Below are 22,432 nucleotides of genomic sequence, written 5' to 3' on the forward strand. Positions count from 1 at the left end.
CGGGCGCAGCGCCGAGGGTTGCAGTCCCGTTGCCGGTCCCGGTCCGGTGCGGGCACGACACTGAGGGTTGCGATCCGTTGCCTGTCACGGAAAAAAAAAAAAAAGATGACCGGTAAGGGGATCTCAGCCCTTGGCTTGGTGTTGTCAGCACCACACTCAGCCAGTGAGCAAACCGGCCATCCCTATATAGGATCCAAACCCGTGGTCTTGGTGTTATCAGCACCGTACTCTACCGAGTGAGCCATGGGCCGGCCCTCAAATATTTTCATTTCTAGTTATTCTGAGAAAATAGTATAACACTTGGATGAAGATTTATATACAAAGATGTCAATTACAATGTTATATTTAATAGTAAAAAATTGGAACCAGCCTAAATGTCCAACAATAATAGAATGCTTAAGTAACTTATAGTATATCCAACTTAGGTACACTAAATTGAAAAAATAAAGTATAAAAAAATATGCTATGTAGAAAACTAAAGATTTAGTGCACAGCTTGATACAAATTTTAGAAGGAGAAAAAGGAAGGAAAAATTGCCGAAAAATACATCAACTTGTTAACAGTGGTGATCTCTGGGTAGGTAGGATACAGGAGGTTTTATTTTATTTTTCACACCTTTCTTTTCTTTCCAAATTCTATACCTTAAGGGTTTAATACCTTTATAATAAGGGATGTGGCAATGTTACATAAAAGTAGTGATATAATATTTGTGTGCAAGAAGGATTAGAAGAAACAAAAAGTTTGAGTAGTAGTGGAAAAGAAGAGGGAAAAGCAAATCTAAAAGATAATTTATAAGAAGGAACTATAGGATATGAAAGCAAATCGGATTTAGAAGATACAGGGTTTCTAGCATGATCAAAATTAGGATAGCTAAGAAAAGAATCCCATTTTATAGGAAAAGAAGATGTTTAGTTTTGGACATAGTTGAGGATATGTTTAACATCTAAGGGGTATTGTCAAATTATAGGTAGTTGGAAATACTGATGAATTTTGGTTTTTCCAATTTTAGTATCCTTGAAAATTATGTGTGTTTTTTAAATTCAGATTTGTAATAATTAAGAGTTTTTTACCCATTGAAATTAGTATAAATTAAAGAGGTTTTACTTATTGTGTTCTATATTCACATACTACCACTTCATTTTTCTTGAATGTTACTGTGTAAAATAACTTATAAGCAAATGTTAGCCTGTCTTTACCTTGTTTTGCTTCTGCACCAGCTCAGAGTTCTCATGTTTCCACTATTATTCTCAGTTGTCCTTGTTACTGTCTAAAACTACTATGTTTGAAAAAGTAAAATCACCCGAGCAATATTTACTTTTTTGTATTTTTTCTATGAATTGTAGGCAATGAACATTTTGACGTCTGTGTTGCTTCTGTATGCAAAAGAGGAAGAAGCTTTTTGGCTTCTGGTTGCTGTATGTGAACGAATGTTGCCAGATTATTTTAATCGCCAAATCATTGGTAAAAAAAAAAAACAAAAAAACATATACATACATATGCACACACGTCTATACACACACACACACATATTTCTTTTCTAAGCAATTTCAGTGTCTCTTGTCTATCCAATTACCAATCAAACAGAAGAACCGATGAATTAGGTTGTGAAATATACAAAATGCAGGCAATGTCAAAATGTCACATTTACTGACATTCTCAAGAGAAATGCTTTTTGTACTAGTTGGAAAGATTGTTGAATATGTTGCTTTTTAAATTGAAGTATCTGGTTGGTTTCTTTATAAACTTAAAATTCCCATATTATTATCTCTGTTGCTAAAACAATGGTGATCTGAAGCATCCAGAGCTACTAGGGAATTTTTAATAGTTTCTTGATGGGAGGGAGAATTTAATCAGCTTAATAAAATCTCTGCATTCATATGAATTATATAGGTATTTGAAAGGTTTGAAAGAAGGGTCAAGTTCTTAGTTTGTTAATATTATAATATTTTCTTCAGTCATCAAGTATTTATAAATCTGTGATCCCTACCTTAAAACCTACAGACGGTCTCTACTTTGTACCCTCATAAGCTTTCAGTCTGTGGCTAGGTCATTGATTGTGCTGTCTTTCATTATAGTTATTTGTATATTTATCTTAGGTTCTAGTAGATATTAAAATTTTTGAAAATAAGACTATTTTATTAATCGGTATATATCTTTGTAGTACATAGTACAGGTCTCTGCATATAAGAAAAACTCAATAAATAACTTTTCAAATGAATTTGAGTTACATCTAGTGCTTCTAGATAGGTGACACTCTACTAGCAGATATAAAGATGTATGAGATATAGAAGAGGCACTCGGGGAGTTCATAATTTAAGGAGATGAGATATATCTGCATGCTATTAGGAGTGAGGAGGGTATTGGAAACAAGTCTTCTTGAAAGATGTTCATTTTTAAACTTCTTTTGATGTTCTCTAGGTGCCTTGGTGGATCAGGCAGTCTTTGAAGAACTTATCAGAGATCACCTTCCTCAGCTGACAGAACACATGACTGATATGACATTCTTTTCCTCAATTTCTCTCTCATGGTTCCTCACACTTTTTATTAGTGTGCTGCCTATTGAAAGTGCAGTGAATGTGGTTGACTGTTTCTTCTATGATGGAATAAAGGCCATTTTACAACTGGGATTGGCAATACTTGACTATAATTTAGATAAACTACAGGCATGTAAAGATGATGCTGAAGCCATAACAGCTTTAAACAGGTACTGTAAGAATCGTAACACTTGAATCTGGAGGGATTCTGAGAGATTGCATTGTTTGATCCCCTTATTTTATAGATGAGGAAACTGGGCCCTGCAAACTTCAAACAATTTGCCTAAGGTCACAAAGCTAGTTTAATGAAAGAGCTAGGCATAGAGTCTAGTCCTCTATCTGCAAATAGAATATAATAAAAGTAAATTACTTTGAAGTGAAACATTAGATTGTTTACACATTTACACTAATATTGTTACTTCAGTATGCTGGGACTTTCATGGTCCCAGTTTGAGCTATAAAGTGTCTCTGGGTAAAAATAATTTGAAGAAGGAAAGGGTAGTTGATAATGTTAAGTATCCAGTGGGGGAAATTGTTCTGGTTTCCATGTGGTTTCTCACGTAGGTTAAACTTCACTTTCCTAGTGGCTGTATAAATGCAATTCTGTGTTGGAGCATGTGAGTGTTTGTATGTGTATGCACACATTTGCATATGTTAAATGAATATTTGAGTGGGCAACTGTTGTAATGCTGCATCAAATCACATTGTGCAATGTTATAACACCAGCGTCAAGGGGTGGGATCCCCATACTGGCCAGCCAGCAAGTAAATAAATAAATAAATAAATAAAATCCCATTATGTATAGAATAAAATGCAAATGCCTCTCACCCTGGCATTCAGAACTCTATGATAAAAGGCCTCAATGTACCTTTCTTCACTTATCTCCCCTTACAAGCCTCTACATAACCTATATTCTATTCTTACTGGGCTATATAGTATTTGCAAAGTACTCTCTGAGACTATTTGCTTCCTTCATGCTCTCCTCCCCCACCCCAAAGTGATTTTCTTATCATCCCCCCACCTGTGTTCTGACTCCCAACCATCTTCAAATTCCACTTCATCTTAAGACCTTCCCTCGTCCTCTCAGATGAAATTAACTTCTGAGTAACTTGGGAGAAATTAGCTGCTATTTTCTCTGTTTTAATAGTTTTAGTTCCACTAATTCTTGTATTGCTATCACTTTTGGATAGGTTCTTTGACAGTGTCACTAATAAGGATAGCCCATTACCTTCAGATGTTCAGCAGAGTTCAAATGTGAGTGACAAGAAAAGCAGTCATATTAGAGTGGATATTACAGATTTGATTAGAGAGTCAAATGAGGTAAGTTTTTTTATACCGTAAATATAATTACACAACATATTTTAAATGATTGATACAGTAGTTATAGCTCTAGTGGTATATTAAAAGTGAGATAATAATGTAAGTAAAGAAACAATTTAAAATCCAACTTCACTATAAAAATGAGTTCTGTGAAGTGTTCTTAGGTTGTATAATTTCCTGTGCTTCAATTTGCTTTTCATTAGATGAAACTAAATTCATTTGCTTTCACAAATAATGACCACTTCTAAATATCTATCACTATATAACAAGGTGAAAATTATTCTCAGAAACTTAGAATTTTACCACTGTTCTTGTACTTAGTCTAGACACACAGGTGGAATTCTTTCTAGTGAGTATATATAAAAACAGATGTGGGAGGTGAAAATTTGCAAAATCACTGAGTAAGTCAGAAAAATAGCTAGAAATAGAACCTAGGCCACCGAGAATTGAATCTCATGTAATTCAGATGTAGGAGGAGAAATGGATGTTTATTATGAATGAGTATCCACTGAAATCCTATTTCTTGCAGAAATATGGTAATATTCGCTATGAAGATATACACAGCATGCGCTGTCGAAATAGGTTGTATGTGATACAGACCCTAGAGGAAACAACAAAGCAGAATGTGGTGAGTGTCTACCCATAGGGGAAAACCAGGTGGAGTTAACTTTTTTTCTTTAACTTCCTTAAGATGTTATCATTCCATGTGAAGAAAATTAAAAGGACTAAATTTTTTAGCTAGATTCTTCTCAAGCTTTAGCTTACTGTATATTTTTCTGAGAGGAAATAAGTTATTTTCTTCTGCTTGAATTATGTTGCTTTCTCCAACATGTTTCATGTTATTTGACCTTCAATGCCACTGCAGCTCAGTACTGAATGCCTGTGATGTAAGAATTTAAGCCTAACACATTTGTGATGTGCTGCATCAGTAAGAACAGTTGATCTGTATACTAGCCAATGCTGCTAAAAAAAATATTATTATACCTAAGGTAAAGTAAAAAGGGTATAAAATTGTGTTCTAAGTACTCGCCTTTTTAATATTTGGATGACTCATAAGAAGCTGTTAAGCCTCTGGTGAGTGGGATTAATAGATTGCTGGACAGAGGGGGAGTTTTATTTTGCTGTTTATATCCTTCTGTACTATTTGAGCTTTTATCATGAGCATGTGTGTTGTTTTCGTAAACCTACTTGCTTAAAGGCCAGGTCCTCAGAGATACAAATCTGGGAAGATTGACATTTCCAAAGATTCTAGGTTTAGATTTCAATTAAATAATTCAGTGCTGTTACTGTAACATAGCACAGAGCCCCCCTGTTTTAGTTTTTATTTATTAACTTTTAAAAACTTTACTGAAGTAATATGTGCCCATTTTAAAATAAATAATTCAAGCATTACAGAAATGTAAAAGTAAAGGTTCCCCACCTCAGGATTAACCATCTTAAAATGATTTGGCATATATCCTTCAAGACCTTTTTTCTATGTATCTGCACACATAAATGTTTATGCGCATATAGTTTTTAAAATGAGATCATACCAGTCACTTTGTTTCTAACTTTTTTCACTCAGAAATATATCATGGTCATTGCATATCATCAGTGCATAGAAATCTACCTCACTCTTCTTAATTCACTGAATAGTGTATCATAGTATAGATATGCTATAATTTATTTAACTATTCTCTGTTGATATACATTTAATATATCTCCTTTTTTTGCTCTTAAAATTAATACTTTATGTAAACATCCTTGTGTATATATTCATCGTAAGAATATTTCTGTAAGATAGATTCCTAGAAGTGGAACCTGTATATAAGGATATGCCCACTTAAAATTTGACAGGTCCTGCCAAATTATCCTCCAAAAGATTTGTACCAGATTATAATCCCACCAACAGAATGCCCTTTTCCCTACATTCTCACAAACACCACATATTAAAAATCTTTCTTTTGTGTCAATTTGATAGGTTAAAAAATCAAATCTCATCTTAAGTTTCATTTCACTGATCACATGTTTATTAGCCTTTCTCATTTGTTCTTTTAATTGCTTGTATGTAGACTTTGCCCATTTTTCTATGATTGTCTTTTTCTTATTGATTTGTAGGAGCTCTTTGAATATTAGTGATATTAATTTTTTGTCAGTTATATTTGTGGCCTAACGTTTCCCCATAGTCTTGTTTCTGTTCATTTTCTTTTTAGTGCCTTTCAGAGTACACAAGTTACAAATTTTTATGTAGTCAAGTCTTTCTCTTTTTTCTCACATTGTGTCTAGGTTTCATGTCATACTTAGTAAGCTTTTCCCTACTTAAAATTATGTAAATTATAAAAATATTTTCTTATATTGGCTTATAGTACTAGTATTGCTTTGTTTTGTTTTTAACATTTAAATCTTTAATACACCAAGAGTATATTTTTTGTTCATGGTGTGGGATAGGGCTCTACCGTTATTTTTTTCCAACTGACATCACCCATTGTCTGAAAACCATTTATTAGTCTATCCTTACTGTACTCTATTTTTTTCATATGCTAAGTTCTTATATACATATAAGGGCTTATTTCTGTACTTTTTTTTGTTACTGCAACAATATCACACTGTTTTAATTATTGTGTTGTTATACTCCGTTTTGAAATCTGGTAAGGCTTTTAAATAAAATTCCTTTTTAAATAAATTTTATAAATAAAAACATGTACAATGAAAAAAATTTTTTTAATAAAATTCGTTTTCAATATCCATTTTAATGATCTGGCTTTTTAAATGTCCTTTAGTAAGAATTTATAGTTTTCATCATGTAGGTCTTATACATTTCTTGTTTGGTTTATTCTACTCCTAAGTATTTTATGGTTTTGCTGTTAATATGAATGAAATGTTTTTTCCTCTACATTTTCTAATTAATTATTGCTGTGCATGTAAAAGTTATTGATTTGGATATGTTGCTTTTCTTTTATATTCTTATTATTTTTGTTTGTTTTTGCTTTTTTTATTGTTGGTTATGCATATTCATGGGGTACAAAGCTGACCATCACCACTTGTGCCCAAGATGTGATGGCCATATCAATACTATCAGCATGCCCATTACCACAAATTGCAATTATTCCCCATGTCCCCAACCCAATTAATCCCTGACCTCCCTCCCCCTCCCCTTCCCCCTTCCCCACTGTCCTTCACACCCCTAGGTATGTTCTCTCCCTCTGCAAGTCCAGCACACTACTGTGGTCTTTCCTTCCTTCTTTCTCTCTTAGCTCCCACTTATGATTGAGAGCATGTGGTATTTTTCCCTCTGTGCCTGGCTTATTTCACTCAACATACTTATCTCCAAGCTCATCAATGTTGCTGCAAATGGCAGAATTTCATTCTTTATTATGGCAGAGTAGTATTTCATGGTGTATATATAACACACTTTCTTTATCCAGTTGTCTGTTGATGGACATTTAGGTTGGCTCCATATCTTGGCTATTGTAAATAGAGCTGTGACGAACATGAGAGTGCAGGTATACCTTTGACATGATGATTTCTCTTCCTTTGGGTATATACCTAGAAGTAGGAATGCTGGATCACATGGTAGATCTGTCTGTAGTTGTTTGATAAACCTCCACACTGTTTTCCATAGTGGTTGTGCTAGTTTACAATCCCACCAATAGTGTAGGAGCATTCCCTGCTCTCCTCGTCCTCATCAGCATTTGTTACTCTCCGTCTTTTTGATTATAGCCAGTCTGGTGGTGAGTGGGTGATATCTCACCTCTGTGGTTTTAATGTGCATTTCCCTGATGATTAATGATGGTGAGCATTTTTTCATGTACCTCTTGGCCATTTGTATGTCTTCCTCTGAAAAATGTCTATTTATCACCTTTGCCTATTTTTTAATTGGATTATTTGGTTTTTTACTGTATAGTAGTTTGAGTTCCTTATATATTCTGGATACTAATCCTTTGTCAGATGTATAGTTTGCAAATATTTTCTTCCTCTCTGTAGGTTGTCATTTCACTCTGCTGATTGTTTCCTTTGTTGTACAGAAGCATTTTAGTTTGATATAGTCCCATTTGTTTATTTTTTCTTTTGCTGCTTATGCTCATAGGCTCTTGTTCATAAAGTCCTAGTTCCTGAAGCGTTTCCCCTATATTTTCCCTTAGTAGTTTTACAGTTTCCGGTCTTATACTTAAGTCTTTAATCCATCTTGAGTTGATTTTGGAATATGGTGAGAAGTGTGTATCTGGTTTCATTCTTCTGCATTTTCCCAGCACCTCCTTATTGAAGAGGCAGTCTTTTCCAATGTATGTTTTTGCTGCCTTTGTCAAATATCAATCAGCTTTAAGTCTGTGGGCTGATTCTGGTTTCTCAATTCTGCTCCATTGGTCTGAATGTCTATTTTTATAACAGTACCATGCTGTTTTGGTTACAATAGTTTTGTATTATAACTTGATGTCAGGTAGTGTTATGCCTCTGGCATTATTTTTTTTGCTCAGGATTGCTTTGGCTATTTGGGGTCTTTTGTTGTTCTGTGTGAATGTTAGGGTTGCTTTTTATATATCTGTGAAGAATGTTATTGGTATTTTGATGGGGATTGCATTGAATATGTAGATCACTTTGGGTGGTATAGACATTTTCACAATGTTAATTCTTCCAATCCAAAAGCATGGAATGTCTTTCCATCTTTTTGTGTCTTCTTTAATTACTTTCAGTAGTGGTTTGTAGTTCTCACTGTAGAGATCATTCACCTCCTTGGTTAAATTGGTTCCTACGCATTTTATATTTTTTGTGACTATTATAAATGGGCTCACTTTCTTGATATCTCTTTCTGTTAGCTCATTATTGGGAAATATAAATGCAAGTGATTTGGGGGCATTGATTTTGTATCCTGAAACGTTACTGAAATTATTAACCAGCTCTAAGAGTTTTTAGATAGAGTCTTTAGGTTTTTCTATATGCAGGATCGTGTCATCTGCAAGTAGGGACAGTTTGATTTTGTCTTTTCTAATCTGGATGACCTTTATTTCTTTCTCTTGCCTGATTGCTCTGGCTAGTACCTCCAGTACTATGTTAAATAGGAGTGGTGAGACTGGGCATCCTTGTCATCTTCCTGTTCTTAAAGGAAAGGCCTTCAGTTTTTCCCCATTCACAATGATACTGGCAGATATCATCCCTATTTACTCGTTTTTGGTTTCCATTTGCGTGGCATGTCTTTTTCCATCCTTTCACTATTAATCTGTGTTCATCTGTAGTAGTGAGATAAGTCTCTTGAAGGCACCATATAGTTGGATCTTGCTTTTTGATCTAGTCCATCAGTCTGTGTCTTTTTAGTGGGGAGTTTAATCCATTTACATTTAGGGTTGTTATTAAGAGGTATTATCTTATTCCTGGCATTTCGTGGCTTTTCTTTAGATGTTTTGAATATCATTTATTCTTTTCTTCTCCCTTGATTATTGGTCTTCAATATTTGTGAGGGGGTTTTTTGAGGTGGTAAGATTTGGTTTATTTTGTCTTTTTCCTTTGCATTTGTTTTTCACTGGTGGGTTTTGTTCTTACTTGTATATTCGTGGTAGTGATCATTGTTTTTCAGATTCCAGATTGCAGAACTCCCTTGAGAATTTCTTGCAGTACTGGTTGTGTGGTGATGAACTCCTGCAGTTTTTGTTTGTCTGGTAAATACACTATTTCTTCTTCATTTCTGAAGGATAGCCTTGCTGGGTATAGTATTCGTGTCTGGAAGTTTTTTTCTTTTAGTATTTTGAATACGTCATCCATTTTCTTCTTGCTTGTAGACTTTCATTTGAGAAGTCTACTGTTAGTCTGATTGGGGCTCCCTTATAAGTGACTTGACACTTCTCTCTTGCTGTTTTTAGGATTCTCTCTTTCTCATTGAACTTTGCCATTTTGACTATAATTTGTGTCAGAGAGGATTTTTTTCATATTAAAACTGTTTGGGGATCTTTGAGCTTCCTGGATCTGAAGGACTATGTCTCTCCCTATACCTGGAAAATTTTCCATTATTATTTCATTTAAAAGATTTTCAATACCTTTACTTTTCTACTCCCCTTCAGGAACATCCATGGTTTGGATGTTTGTGTCCTTAAGGTTGTTTGCTAGCTCTCTTAGTGATTCTTTTTTTTAAATTCTTTTTTCCTTTTTCTTGTCTGCCTAAGCTATTTCATAAAGACCATCTTTGAGTTCGGATATTCTTTCTTCAGCTTGTTTTGGTCAGCTGCTTAGGCTCTCGGTTGTGTTTTTTATTTTATTGAGTGCATCTTTCAGTTCCAGGAGTTCTGCTATTTTCTTTTTTATGGTATTGATCTCTTTGTAAATTTCATCTTTCATATCCTGGATATTTTTTCTTGTTTTGTTGTATTCTCTTACAGAGTCCTATTTTATCTTGTTGAGTTTCCTTAAGATAGTTACTTGGAATTCCTTTTCATTTATTTCTAGGGTTTCCTGTTCTTTAGGGTCTGGTACTTAAGAGTTACTGAATTCCTTTGTTGGTGTCATGTTTTCTGATTTTTTCATATTTCTGGTGTCTCTATATTGACTTTTTGGTCATCTGGTAGATCAGTTGCTTCTTCTCTTACTCTGGAGTGGACTTTGAGGAGAAAAACTTCTTCCTCTTTTCTAGGTTTGTCCAGTTACTCTCCTTGTGTCAATGAAGTCAGATATATAGTGGACCACCTGGACAGGTGTTGTGTATGTTACTGAGGCAGCAAACCATCCTTGCAACAGTATTAGCTGTGGTGGTGGCTATTGTGGACCACTTCCACAGAAGCCGTGTGAAGGCTCATGGTGCAGCATGTGAGCTCCTGCCTCCTGCATAGGTGGGGCAAGGGGTCTAAGGGGTGGTTGGCCTGTTCTCCTGCCTTCCTGGATTCCTCCCCTGTTGGCAGTGGCACAGCACAGGGTCCTGCCTTCTGTGTAGGTGGGGCAGGAATCTGGCAGGTGGGTGGCCTGTTTATGTTGCTTTTCTAAGTGGCCATGTTACTATCATTAATTATAGACTTTTTTCAGTTAACTTTCTCAAACTTTCTTTTTTAAAAAAAAAAAGATGACTGGTAAGGGGATCTTAACCCTTGGCTTGGTGTTGTCAGCACCACTCTCAGCCAGTGAGCTAACCGGCCATCCCTATACAGGATCCGAACCCATGTCCTTGGTGTTACCAGCACCGCACTCTCCCAAGTGAGCCACGGGCCAGCCCTACGTTTCTCAAATTTTCTGAATAGACAAGCATATCATTTCCAGTCTTAGAGTTTTGAACCTTCCTAATATTTATACCTCTTTTCTTTTTTGTATGTTACTGCATTGGGTAGGATCGTCAGAGAAATATTGAATAATAGTAGTGAAAGCAGGCTTGCTTGTCTTTTTCCTGAATTTAATAGGAATGCCTCTCATATTTTATTAGTGTTGATTTCTGAAGGATGCCCTTTGTCAAATTAAGAAAGTTTTATTCAGTTTTTATATTAAAGGGTTTTAGACTTTTAAAAAAAGTTGAATGTTAACTTTGATCAAATGACTTTTCTATATCTTGAGGTCATATGTTTTTGAACTTTATTAATGTAGTACATTTTATTAAAGAATTCCTAATATTAGATATCCATTGCACTCCTCAAATGAATCCTACTTGATCATGATGTATTATTTTAATATTCTGCTTTGATAATTTTGCTAAATAGTTTAGCTAGGTTCCTTGCATCTATGATAAAGTGATATCGATTTAAAGTTTTCTCACTAACTTTAGTTAGAAAACTAAAACTTTTCTAGCTAACTTCAGTTTTCATATCAGTTGTGCTTACATCATAGAATGAATTTGGTAATAAGTTATATTTTTCTATGCTCTGGAATAGTTTAGATCACACAGGAATTATCTGTTACGTGTAGGTTTGAGAAAACAAGCCTATAAAACCATCTGTGTCTGCTGCCCTTTTGTGGGAGACAGATCTTTGATTACCTTTTCAGTTCTATTCAGGTTTTTTTTGTTGTTGTTTTTTTTTTTTTTTTTTTTTTTTTTTTTTTTTTTTTTTTTTTTTGCTCTTCCAAGTTAATTTTGGTCATGTATATTTTCCTAAAGAATTATCTGTTTTTTCCAGATTTTTAAATATGCTGGCATAAAGTTTATAGAATTCATTCAACAGATATTTAATGGTACCTTCTATGTGATGGGCACTTTTAATGACCTTTATATCCATGCATATATTATGTTTTTCTTCTTAATGATATTTAGTTGTGATTTCTTTTATCACACTTGCCAGAGATTTGTCTGTTTTATTTGTTTTTTCAGTTAACCAACTCTTCATTTTATTTATTGAGTCTACTGGCTTTTTAAAGATTTCTCTGTTTCCTCAGTTCTAGCTTTTATTTTCAACTTTGTTTTAAAGTATTTTGAATACCATAATGATTATATCATTAGCGCTTATTCTTCAGAGTAGAATAAAATTACGTATTTTTTATGCTCATTACTTCTTGGATTATGTTTTTTGGCATAAAGAGGGAATGTACATCTCCCAATGCCTTTAAATTGTTTAATGACAACTTCACATGATGACTTTACAAATTGCCTATGTGGCAGGAGAGGAATATATGGAATGAGACTTAGAATACTGTTGCTTATATTTATAGACATTAAGTGGCTGTACTTTGGCAGTGATTTCTGCGTATGAGGAGATGAATGTCAAAGTACATATCATGGAAGTGAACTGTAGTCAATGTACAACTTTTTTAAAGGATAAAGGAGGTGCCTCTTTACCTTTATCATTCCTTTAAAAATTTAAAATAAAATATTTTCTTCTGACAGAGGGAGGCTCTAACTGAATTCAAAGAGAATATACTGAAGTGTTAAATTCTAAATTCTAAATTGCTTTTAATCTTTTCTAAGTTGCGTGTTGTATCACAAGACGTGAAATTGAGCCTTCATGAGCTGGATGAACTTTATGTCATCTTTAAGGTACTGTTCTTCTTTAAGTGAAAAAATTATGCTTTTTTAGCAGAATTTTATCACAACCACTCTTAAATATTTTTGTCTTTATTTTAGCAAGACATTTTTAAAAGAAAAAATCTGAAATTACTTTTTCTGGTTTAATGACTTTCCTTTTTTATTTGTTTTTTAATAGAAAGAGCTGTTTTTATCTTATTATTGGTGTTTGAGTTGTCCAGTATTGAAGCACCATGACCCCAGTCTGCCATATGTGGAGAAGTATCAGATTGACTGCCAGCAGTTCAGAGTGTTGTATCACTTGTTGAGTCCCTGGGCTCATTCTGCAAACAGAGACTCACTAGCTTTATGGACATTCAGACTGTTGGATGAAAACTCTGACTGCCTTATAAACTTCAAAGAATTCTCTTCTGCAATTGGTAGGATGATGTCCAATAATTTTTTAAAACAAAAAATAAAGGTACCCCTAGAAATATTTAGTACTGCCTATTATTGCCAATTTAGTCTGATTATGTAACTGTGGGTTACATTGTCTCCAGCATTAGTAGTAAGTGGGTCTTTTTCTGGGCTTGTTGCTAAATCTAAGTATATTGATCTCATTTTGCCTCAACCCTCTCAGAAAAGCAAGCTGTTAGATGTGGATGCTGTGATGGTTGACACGAAGGAAGAGAATGTCCCAATTTTCCCACATTCAGTCACATGAATGCTACAGAAGGACTTTCCCCCTCAGGAAAAATCCAACCACATAGCCTAGAAAAGTGGTAGAGAAATACCCAACAAACGTGTTTTACCTATAAATAGTCAATATTGTTGTACCTGTAGATATTGTTCCTTTGCTTTTTCTGATACCTCAGCATGTTTTCTTATCAGGGATTGTCCCTTGAAGAGCAGTTCTCTCTGCAAATGAGGTATAAGACCTCACTGAAAAGAAAAAAGAAATTTGGGGAAAACGAGATAGGTGGGAGAGCATTTTATCCTTCTGATTAAGAGTATTTTGCTTATATACTTGAAGGAGAAAATCTGGCTGAGAGGGTGGTTGTTTAACTGTTATCTTAAGTAACAAGGTTTATGAATCCTAATTCCTGGCTAATATCTGTATTTTAATTAATCTCTGTTGCTGGAATTGATTGAATGTTCTTTGGATACATGATTGTTTGCAATTGAATTTTATTGAACAGATATAATGTACAATGGAAGTTTTACTGAGAAGCTTAAGTTGCTTTATAAGCTACATACTCCTCCAGGTAAGTGTTTAACAGTCTTTAATGATGTACAGCAGGGGTTGATTCCATTTTTAACAAGTGTAATTACAGATATCATTTTGTTAAAACAGATAACATAATTTTCAATATGATATGAGGGCATTGCTTCATTGTGGGCCTCAAACCACGTTGCCGCTACTTTTGCTAATATACAAGGGTACTTCAAAAAGTCCATGGAAAAATAGAATTAAAAGATAGTAGGAATCTTTCCATGAATTTTTTGAAGATCCCTCATAAATACAGTGAAATCTGTGGAAGAGATCCTATGTAACAGATGGGTTCTCATGTTTCCTTCCTGTTAGTGGTCAATCAATTTAATGATGAATAGTTTGTATACAACAATTACGTATCATTTGAATATTGGTGTAATGCTGAATTTTTGTTGTTGCCATAAGAGTAGAAATTAACTTTAGACAAACTGCAAATTTGCAAAATACTGCATATTATTCAGAAAAATGGAACCAGGCAGCAGGGATTTGAAATATTTGGAAAAGGAAGCAAAATAAAAGTTAACGTTTATTGAGCACTTGATCTGTCAAGACATTTACTTTACATGCATTCTTTCATTTAATCTTCACAAGATCCCTGAAATGTGGTATTGTCCTTCTAGTTTTGACAATAAGGAAACTGAGGGTTGGAAAGTTTAGATTATTTGTATGTAGCTAATAAATTGCATACCTGGGATTCAAACTGAGGTCTATCTAACTCCAAAGCTCAGGTTTCTATCTCTACCATATTGCCTCAGAGTTACCACACCATTCCACTTCACTTATGTTTTTCCCACTGATCTTAAGAGACTGACTTTCCCAGACCTGATCCCTACTTTGAGAAAACAGTCTTAGGCTTTATACTGAAGGAACATTACAAAAAATACCTTTTAGCTTAGATAGGATAATTGACAGAAACAAACAGCACCTCTCAATTTGTCTAAAGCTATACCTAGGATCCCTTTTAAAGTCATCTCAGGAAAACCAAGAAACATTCTTTACCAAACCAACAAGCTAAAAGCTGTCGTTAACCTTCACATACTCAAATCACAAACACAGCATTAAAAACAAAAGGAAAAGGGCCAGCCCGTGGCTCACTCGGGAGAGTGCGGTGCTGATAACACCAAGGCCATGGGTTCAGATCCCATATAGGGATGGCCAGTTTGCTCACTGGGGGAGCGTGGTGCTGACAACACCAAGTCAAGGGTTAATTAAGATCCCCTTACTGGTCCTCTTTAAAAAAAAAAAAAAAAACTTGTAATGACTCTCAGAAAACTATTAGAAAGTAAGTAGGAGAAATAATAGAATTCAAAGCAATCAAGTATTTCTTGTTATTTGCTATAGAGTAGTACTATTTCCACATTTCTTCACTTGCCTTTCTTATACAGAAACCGTTTGTTTAACTCACTGCTCCCAAATTTACCTGACCCGTTATGAGCCCCATCTCTGTCCCTCATTGTTAGTGAATGTGATTTTGGTTATATGTTTTCAGCTTATACTGAAGTGAAAATTAAGGACCCTTCAAAAGGAGATGACCTTTCCAAGGACGAATTACTTTATTTCAGTCAGCTCCGTGGTAAATATCTGTTTAAAAGTGTAACATTTTTGATGATTAATCACTCATAGAAATCTTCCTGGCTTAGAAATTCTTTACCCAGATATCACTAATAAGATTCAGATTCATTATACCTTATACATCTTTTCTACTACCATAGCATTTAGCGTAGTCTATAAATATTTGACTAACTAACCAAACTGCATTTTGGGGCTTTGGTTTATAGAATTCATTGTTTATTGGATAATGAAAAAGAAAATGTATTTTGTTTCTAATTATGTTGCAGAAATTTCTAAAATGCATCAGACCATTTTCATGCCTTGATAAAATACAGTAAAGACAATAGAATCTTTGACGATTGAAGGTCATAGCTATTATTCAAACAGTGGATACTTATTATAAATCACTGTAGGTGTAGGAGACAGGGATAAGTTTGTCTCCAAGACATAATTTGGCAGTGATGTGAGCTTATTTTTGTGTCCTTTGTTTCATTTTTAAAGATATGCAATTTATTATAAAGGGACAAGTCCTGATTAATGTATATTTGTGGTTACTGTATGTTAAAGTGTTTGAACATTAAGTTTGAAGAAACCTTACAAATCAATTAGTCAGATCCCTTCATTTTATAGGTAAGGGCACTAAGGCCCAGAGAAAAGTGACTTGTGCAAGGTTTCGTAATGAGTTATTGCCACAATCAGGACTCAGTAGCTCAGTCTTCTGGCTTCCAGTATGTGTTGGGTTTTTTTCCTGATAATAAAAGTAATACAATTTAATTTGAGGAATGTCACAAAGAAAAAAATGCCACCCAGAAATAAATACTTATTATTTGGTACATTTCCTTCTCTGTTTTTTTTAATCCAGATTTTTTTCCCAGTGTTCTTTTTACTACAAAAGTTTTTGAATACTTTGTCTTCTAATGACAAGAGGCCAGTTCAGCTGAAATTGGTTTGCTGAATCAAAAAAATAACAAGTGCTTGTAAGTCTTTATATGAAATATTATTTTAAAAGGTATTTGTTAAATATTTTACAAAATGCATTTGCCATCTTTTCCTCTAGTTTCCAAGACTGCAAATGAGAAGGAAGCAGAATCAGTAAAAATCATCCCTGAAAAAGGTAATATGGTCTAGGAATATCATTTAGTTTATTAAGTTATTGTTTTTGTACATAGGGATAACTAGAAAGGGGGAAAATAGATTTCTTTTTTTTTTTTTTTTTTTGAAGTGATGGATAGGTTTATTAGCTTTATTGTGGTAATCATTTCACAGTGTATACATATATCAAAACATCACAGTGTACAAATGGATTTCTTATAAAGGCTATTGATTTGTCCTGAGAGCTTTTTCAGTTCCTTTGTGTTAGTTTAACAATTTATTCTTTCTTCTCTTGATACATAAGTCTCAGAAGTTATAGAAAATACAGTAGTAAATGACCCAAATTTTATTTTTAAAGTAATTATTTTTAATTACAAAAATAATAGAGAATCCTCATAAAAGAAATTCATATAGTACCTAAGCTCTCCTACCCAACCTAACTCCACCCAAAAGTAAAGGCCACAAACATTTTTGTCTATATCTTTTCCAGAACTGTTTCTATATATATACAAAAATATGTACACATCTCTGTTTTAAAAAAATAAACATTTCATAAATACTGCTTTACAATTCGCTTTTCTGATTTTGCAATATATCATGGACATCTTTTTATGTCAGTACACTTGAATCTACCTTATTCTTTTTAATAGGTGCAGAGTATTTTATTGCTTGGTTGTACCATTATTTATTTTAATAACTAATGTGATGAACATTTAGGTTGTTTCCAATTATTTTTATTGCAAAATGTGCTTCAACAAACATTTTTATACTTACATTTTAGGATAATTTTACAAATATTTCTTTAGGATAAGATAAATTCATAGATGTGGGGGAATGCTGGATCAAATAGTATGCACATTTATTGTTTTGATAGAGGCTGTCAAATTGCAAAAGCCCATCATTCTTTTTCTGTTTTTGAATAATGTTTAGTTAAAAAATAATCAATTACTGAGGATCTATTTAAATATAATAACTTCCCCAGCATTTCAACTCAGTTTTCAAGGGATCTTAATTATTAATAAAGTCAAATTAATGTCATCTTGGGTGAAATAAAAGGTAAATTCAGATCATGACCTGGATTAAAAGAGATGGAGTCTTACATCTCAGTGAAATATCTTTCAATCATAATTATTCTTTTTGAGATTTGGGAAAATAATTATTCTTTTTGAGTTTTGGCTGTTCATTATGAAATGGTTTTACTCACCTCATTCAGGCAAAGGAAAAACTGATATTCAAGCATATCTAAATCAATGGCAAGATGAGCTTTCCAGAAAAGAAAAAAACAAGGATTTACCAAGAATGAATCAGGTATAGTATTATCAAAGAGAAAATTCTAGATTCTTGCTTTTTTGTATGAATACAAATGTAACCAACTCTAAAATAACTAACATGCTATTACAAAAATAATTAAATAATTCTTGTATCATCTCTGTAAGCTTCTGATGAGCATGGAAGAGTGAGAACAGATTTTTTACTTTAAACACTTAAATGTATCTAGTGTTTCAGATAGTTCCTCTTCTATGACATTTGTACCTATAAAAAAAAGGTATGTATCACATACTTCCAGCTTTATTGAAAATGTTCATTTATCCAGTAAATATTTTTTTAGTGCCTAATAGATGCTGAGCCCAATGCTAGGTACTAGGAATAAAAAATTAACTAAGATAGGTCACACCCTGGTTCCTAATAATTTTATACTTGAACCCACTCAGAAAATACTAATGGCTACTATTGACAAATTTTAAATTCACCTCTTTCTTATATACTACCCAGTCTGAATATGTTCGTTATTTTAATTTTAATTAAAATCTGGTTGATACAAATACTGAGTATCCCCAGAACTGTACCAAAATGGGAGCTATCAAATAACTTAGTATTTCATAATGAGCTGTGAAATTTGGTAGTTGAATAAATACTTATTAAAATGAGTCAATGTGATATATTCTAAAATTATTATAAATGAATAGTACTATAGACTAAGGAAGAAAGAAAGAAAATTTAAATGTTTGTTACAATATATTCTTATGAAGTATAGCCTTTATATTTGCTTTCTGTTTACAAGTAAACTTTTCTGGTAGGATTGACTTATAGGACTCTTGTGTTGCAATTGCTTTTTTAAATTGACAAATATCTTCTAGGAATGTCTATGGCTTATCTAGGGGCAATTAGCAGACAAACCAGTTTATCTCTCCACTGAGGCCCCACCTCAGCCTTTAAAGAGAAACATGTCCAAATGGGTTCCTTAGAGCTACCTTGCACTACTAGATAGGTCCTAAAGTCATTTTTCTCTAAATTTAAGTCATCCTAGCTGAGCTGTGCACTGTAGCCCATTGAGGAGATCATGTGGAACCCATTCTTAATTCCTTTTTTTAAGATTGGTTAATGAGACCATGATTTACATGTAGAGAAATATGAGACTTTGCCTAATTAAAAATACCACCTACCATTGAAGTAATGCTGGTAGGAAAACTGTCCAGGAATTAGCCTGGATATAGTGTACTGCTATTAGGCAAAAAATGAGAGGACTTAAATGAAATTTTCTTCCGTGGTTAATAGTCATCTTTCTAGAACCAAGATTTATTTTTGGATTAATCATCAATTCTTACAACTTCTAAGATAAAGGTTATATTGTACAAATTCTATATAGGAGACTATTCACTTATAAGTTCTCTTTATATTTCCTAAGTCTAATATTCAAATGTAATATTTTCAACTTGTGTCTTCTAGTCACAATTTATTCAGTTTTCAAAGACTCTCTATAACTTATTTCATGAGGACCCTGAAGAAGAGTCATTATATCAAGCCATTGCTGTTGTAACCAGCCTGTTGCTCAGGATAGAAGAAGTTGGAAGGAAACTACATAGCCCTACATCGTCAGCTAAGGAATTCTCTGGTACAGTCTGTGCTTCTGGAGGTCCCAGTGAGGGGATAACAGAGAGCCACTTGGAGAAAGATTCCTCTTCTCATAGGGAGGAACCTCAGTGGTCATTAGCATTTGAACAGATTCTTGCATCTCTGTTGAATGAACCTGCACTGGTGAGGTTTTTTGAGAAACCTGTAGATGTAAAAGCCAAGCTAGAAAATGCAAAAACCTCTCAGTTAAGGTCTAGAACCAAGATGTAAATCATCTTGACAGGAATTGCCTACTATAAACAAGTTTACCAAGATTCCTGTAGCTGTTAGCTTGATTCCTGGAATAGGTCTCAGGGATTTATCTTGTTACCAATGTGTTTGAAAGCAAAAAAAGAGAGAGAGATTTGGAAGCACAATGATTCATTCCTTTGTGATGGTCTTAAATTTTGATATTCTCAAATACAAATATACTTTTTATATTTCACAAGATATGCAATATCAGGGGAGTGTGCTAAATGTTACCACCAGAGGGCACCACAATATCATTTTTAGTTAAAATTACTAGCTTGTGCTGCTATTTACATATGAGTTACTGATGATTTTGAAAAGACGATGTTATGTTTGCGTATTAGTGCTGCTGATGTGTCATACCGATAAACCCTACTTTCCACATTATTTCAGTCCTATTACAATGCTTTAGAAAACTGGGCTCTTTTACCTGTAGCCTAAGTTATCTAGAAGATTATCATTTGGGGTCCTCATTTTCAAGTTACCTAACTGAAATATTATTAACTTTTAAGTTAATCTCATTCAATCTTCTAGTAATAAATGGTTTTTTAGTAACTTCTTCATTTTTACTACCTGAGGAATTCAGAAGCTGCTGACTCACATTGCTAACTCTATGAGTAATAAAAACAAATCAAGAACTCTAAACTCTGGGCTGTTATAAAGAAAAACAATGTTGGATTTGGATTTAAGCTGGTTAAAGCCAGCTTTTTGAGAAGAGTTAAGAAACAGTTCAATTGACTAAGTCTCTTGTTATACTGAGAAATTACTAGAAATTCTTCTGAGCACTGCTGTTTGTGACATTTGTCTCAGAGTAGCTTGTGACTGCTTTGGTTCTAGCTTTAGATTCTGGATTTTCACCAGTCGTGCTTTAATTTACGTTAGCTAGTAAAGAACAGTTACACTAAGACTGAAAAATTGTATTAGTCTGGCAAGCACAAGTATACTTGTATGTAACAATTGCCAAGGGAATGTATAGAATTGCGGGCATCTATCTAAGAAGTTTTGACTATCTGATTTAGATGTGTGATTTGTACATACTTTATGCTGCTTATATTTCAGTCATTACAAAGACAGTCCATGTAGAGATGATGGGCTTTGTTAGCACTTTAAAAAACAAAACAAGCAAATCACACTTGTTAACTTTCCTGTACTATTTCTGACAAAAGTAGTTTGTTAATCAGTTGACTTAGGAAATTGAAGGAGAAATTATCCATTAGAGCTTCTTTCTTTTACAAAAGACTTTGGTTTTAGGCCCGTTGCCTTTTCTAGATGTGAAACAATGAAAGGGCAGACCTCCTTCAGAGTGACCCAAGAAGTCTCCCTGTCTGGGAAGGAATTGGTACAATCAGCCTTTGGCAAAAATCCACTGTGAACAAGGCCTAACACAGAGGGCTTCGTCACCACAGAATGTTATTTTCAGAGAAGCTCAAGAATTTTAGTTGAGCCTTGGAAAGTTCCATAAATTGGGTTTGGCGAAACTCTTACCTGTAATGTCTTTTAAATGATTTGATCAACCTCGTCTTTTCAAGGAAATTACCACTTAAAGAGGTAGTTGGTAAATGGTCATCTGTACCTTTTCTAGAAATGATTTGCTGAAGTATATCCAAATTTTAGAGATATGAAAACTATCATACATCTATTATGCAATGATTGTTAAATTATACTACAGTAGTTCTAGAAAGACACATGGTATGTGCTCATACACAAAGGCACTATTGTACACACTTTGAATATTTTGTCAGTTGTATTTTTAAAAAAGATACTTTCTTAAGAGTATATGTTAATATTTGATATGATTTTAAAGTCATAATAGTGAAGATTACTGAATATTGTATTTTAGCCTAGATTAATGAAAATTGGATACTTAGAGATTTTTGAGTTGCAAAAAGATTATAAAAGTAAGTTAAAAAGATAAACATTTATTTTCTGAGTCTGCAGGAGAAACAAGCTGAACACAGTATAGTTTTATAGCTGCTGCCTTGTTAAGCAAATGGTTGTTCTTAATATTACAAGTTTTATGTATTCGTGTCAAACTGAACCAGTGCATTCTACCTTCTACTTTAAATTAAATGTTATAAGATGGCTTTACTTGTCTTTATAAAAATAAATACTATGAATCTATTATATTAAACATGAAAAATGGTTAATTAAAGAGATTAATATTGTTTACTATGATGTACTTTATTATTTACACTTAACTCAGATATCACCTGAGGACTTCTCTCCTATATCTGTTATGATTCGGTTGCAGAGAACAGAATTCACTGTGATTAGTTTTGGCAGAAAAATATTACTGGATGTTAAAAGGCTTACATAATTATCAGGAGGACTTACTAAATTGAGCTTTCAAGAACAACTTTCAAAGTCACACCACTACCAGGCCACCAAGGGAGTTGCTAAATCTTTTATAATTAGAAAACTGCTACTTCCTCCTGCCTTAATGAAAACCAGTCACTACTGCTGCTACCTCCGGAACCGTTCTCCACCTACTATGATTTACATCAACAAAACAGAATTACCACAACACATTTATTATGTCACCATTTCAGTGGATCAGGACTCCAGGCTCAGCTTAGCTGGGTCCTCTGCTTAGGATCTCACAAGGCTGCAACCACGGTGTCAGCTGGGCCGATTCTCAAATAG

The 22,432-nt window shown here is 33.8% G+C and overlaps 1 protein-coding gene across 1 annotated transcript in view; it reads left to right on the forward strand.

The window, feature by feature from the left end:
- TBC1D8B (TBC1 domain family, member 8B (with GRAM domain)) overlaps positions 1-21,958 on the forward strand; it is a 63,017-nt gene extending 41,059 nt beyond the window's left edge. The window contains exons 11-21 of the mRNA XM_008577848.1: positions 1,344-1,461; positions 2,419-2,704; positions 3,725-3,854; positions 4,384-4,482; positions 12,697-12,765; positions 12,932-13,172; positions 13,932-13,997; positions 15,495-15,578; positions 16,614-16,670; positions 17,862-17,956; positions 19,376-21,958. Of these exons, the coding sequence (XP_008576070.1) occupies positions 1,344-1,461; positions 2,419-2,704; positions 3,725-3,854; positions 4,384-4,482; positions 12,697-12,765; positions 12,932-13,172; positions 13,932-13,997; positions 15,495-15,578; positions 16,614-16,670; positions 17,862-17,956; positions 19,376-19,771 (1,641 nt within the window). The 3' untranslated portion in view covers positions 19,772-21,958. The remainder of the gene's footprint in view (positions 1-1,343; positions 1,462-2,418; positions 2,705-3,724; positions 3,855-4,383; positions 4,483-12,696; positions 12,766-12,931; positions 13,173-13,931; positions 13,998-15,494; positions 15,579-16,613; positions 16,671-17,861; positions 17,957-19,375) is intronic.
- The last annotated feature ends 474 nt before the right edge of the window (positions 21,959-22,432 follow it).

This window comes from Galeopterus variegatus, unplaced genomic scaffold (assembly GCF_000696425.1).
Source record: "Galeopterus variegatus unplaced genomic scaffold, G_variegatus-3.0.2 Scaffold1587, whole genome shotgun sequence".
Lineage (NCBI taxonomy): Eukaryota > Metazoa > Chordata > Mammalia > Dermoptera > Cynocephalidae > Galeopterus > Galeopterus variegatus.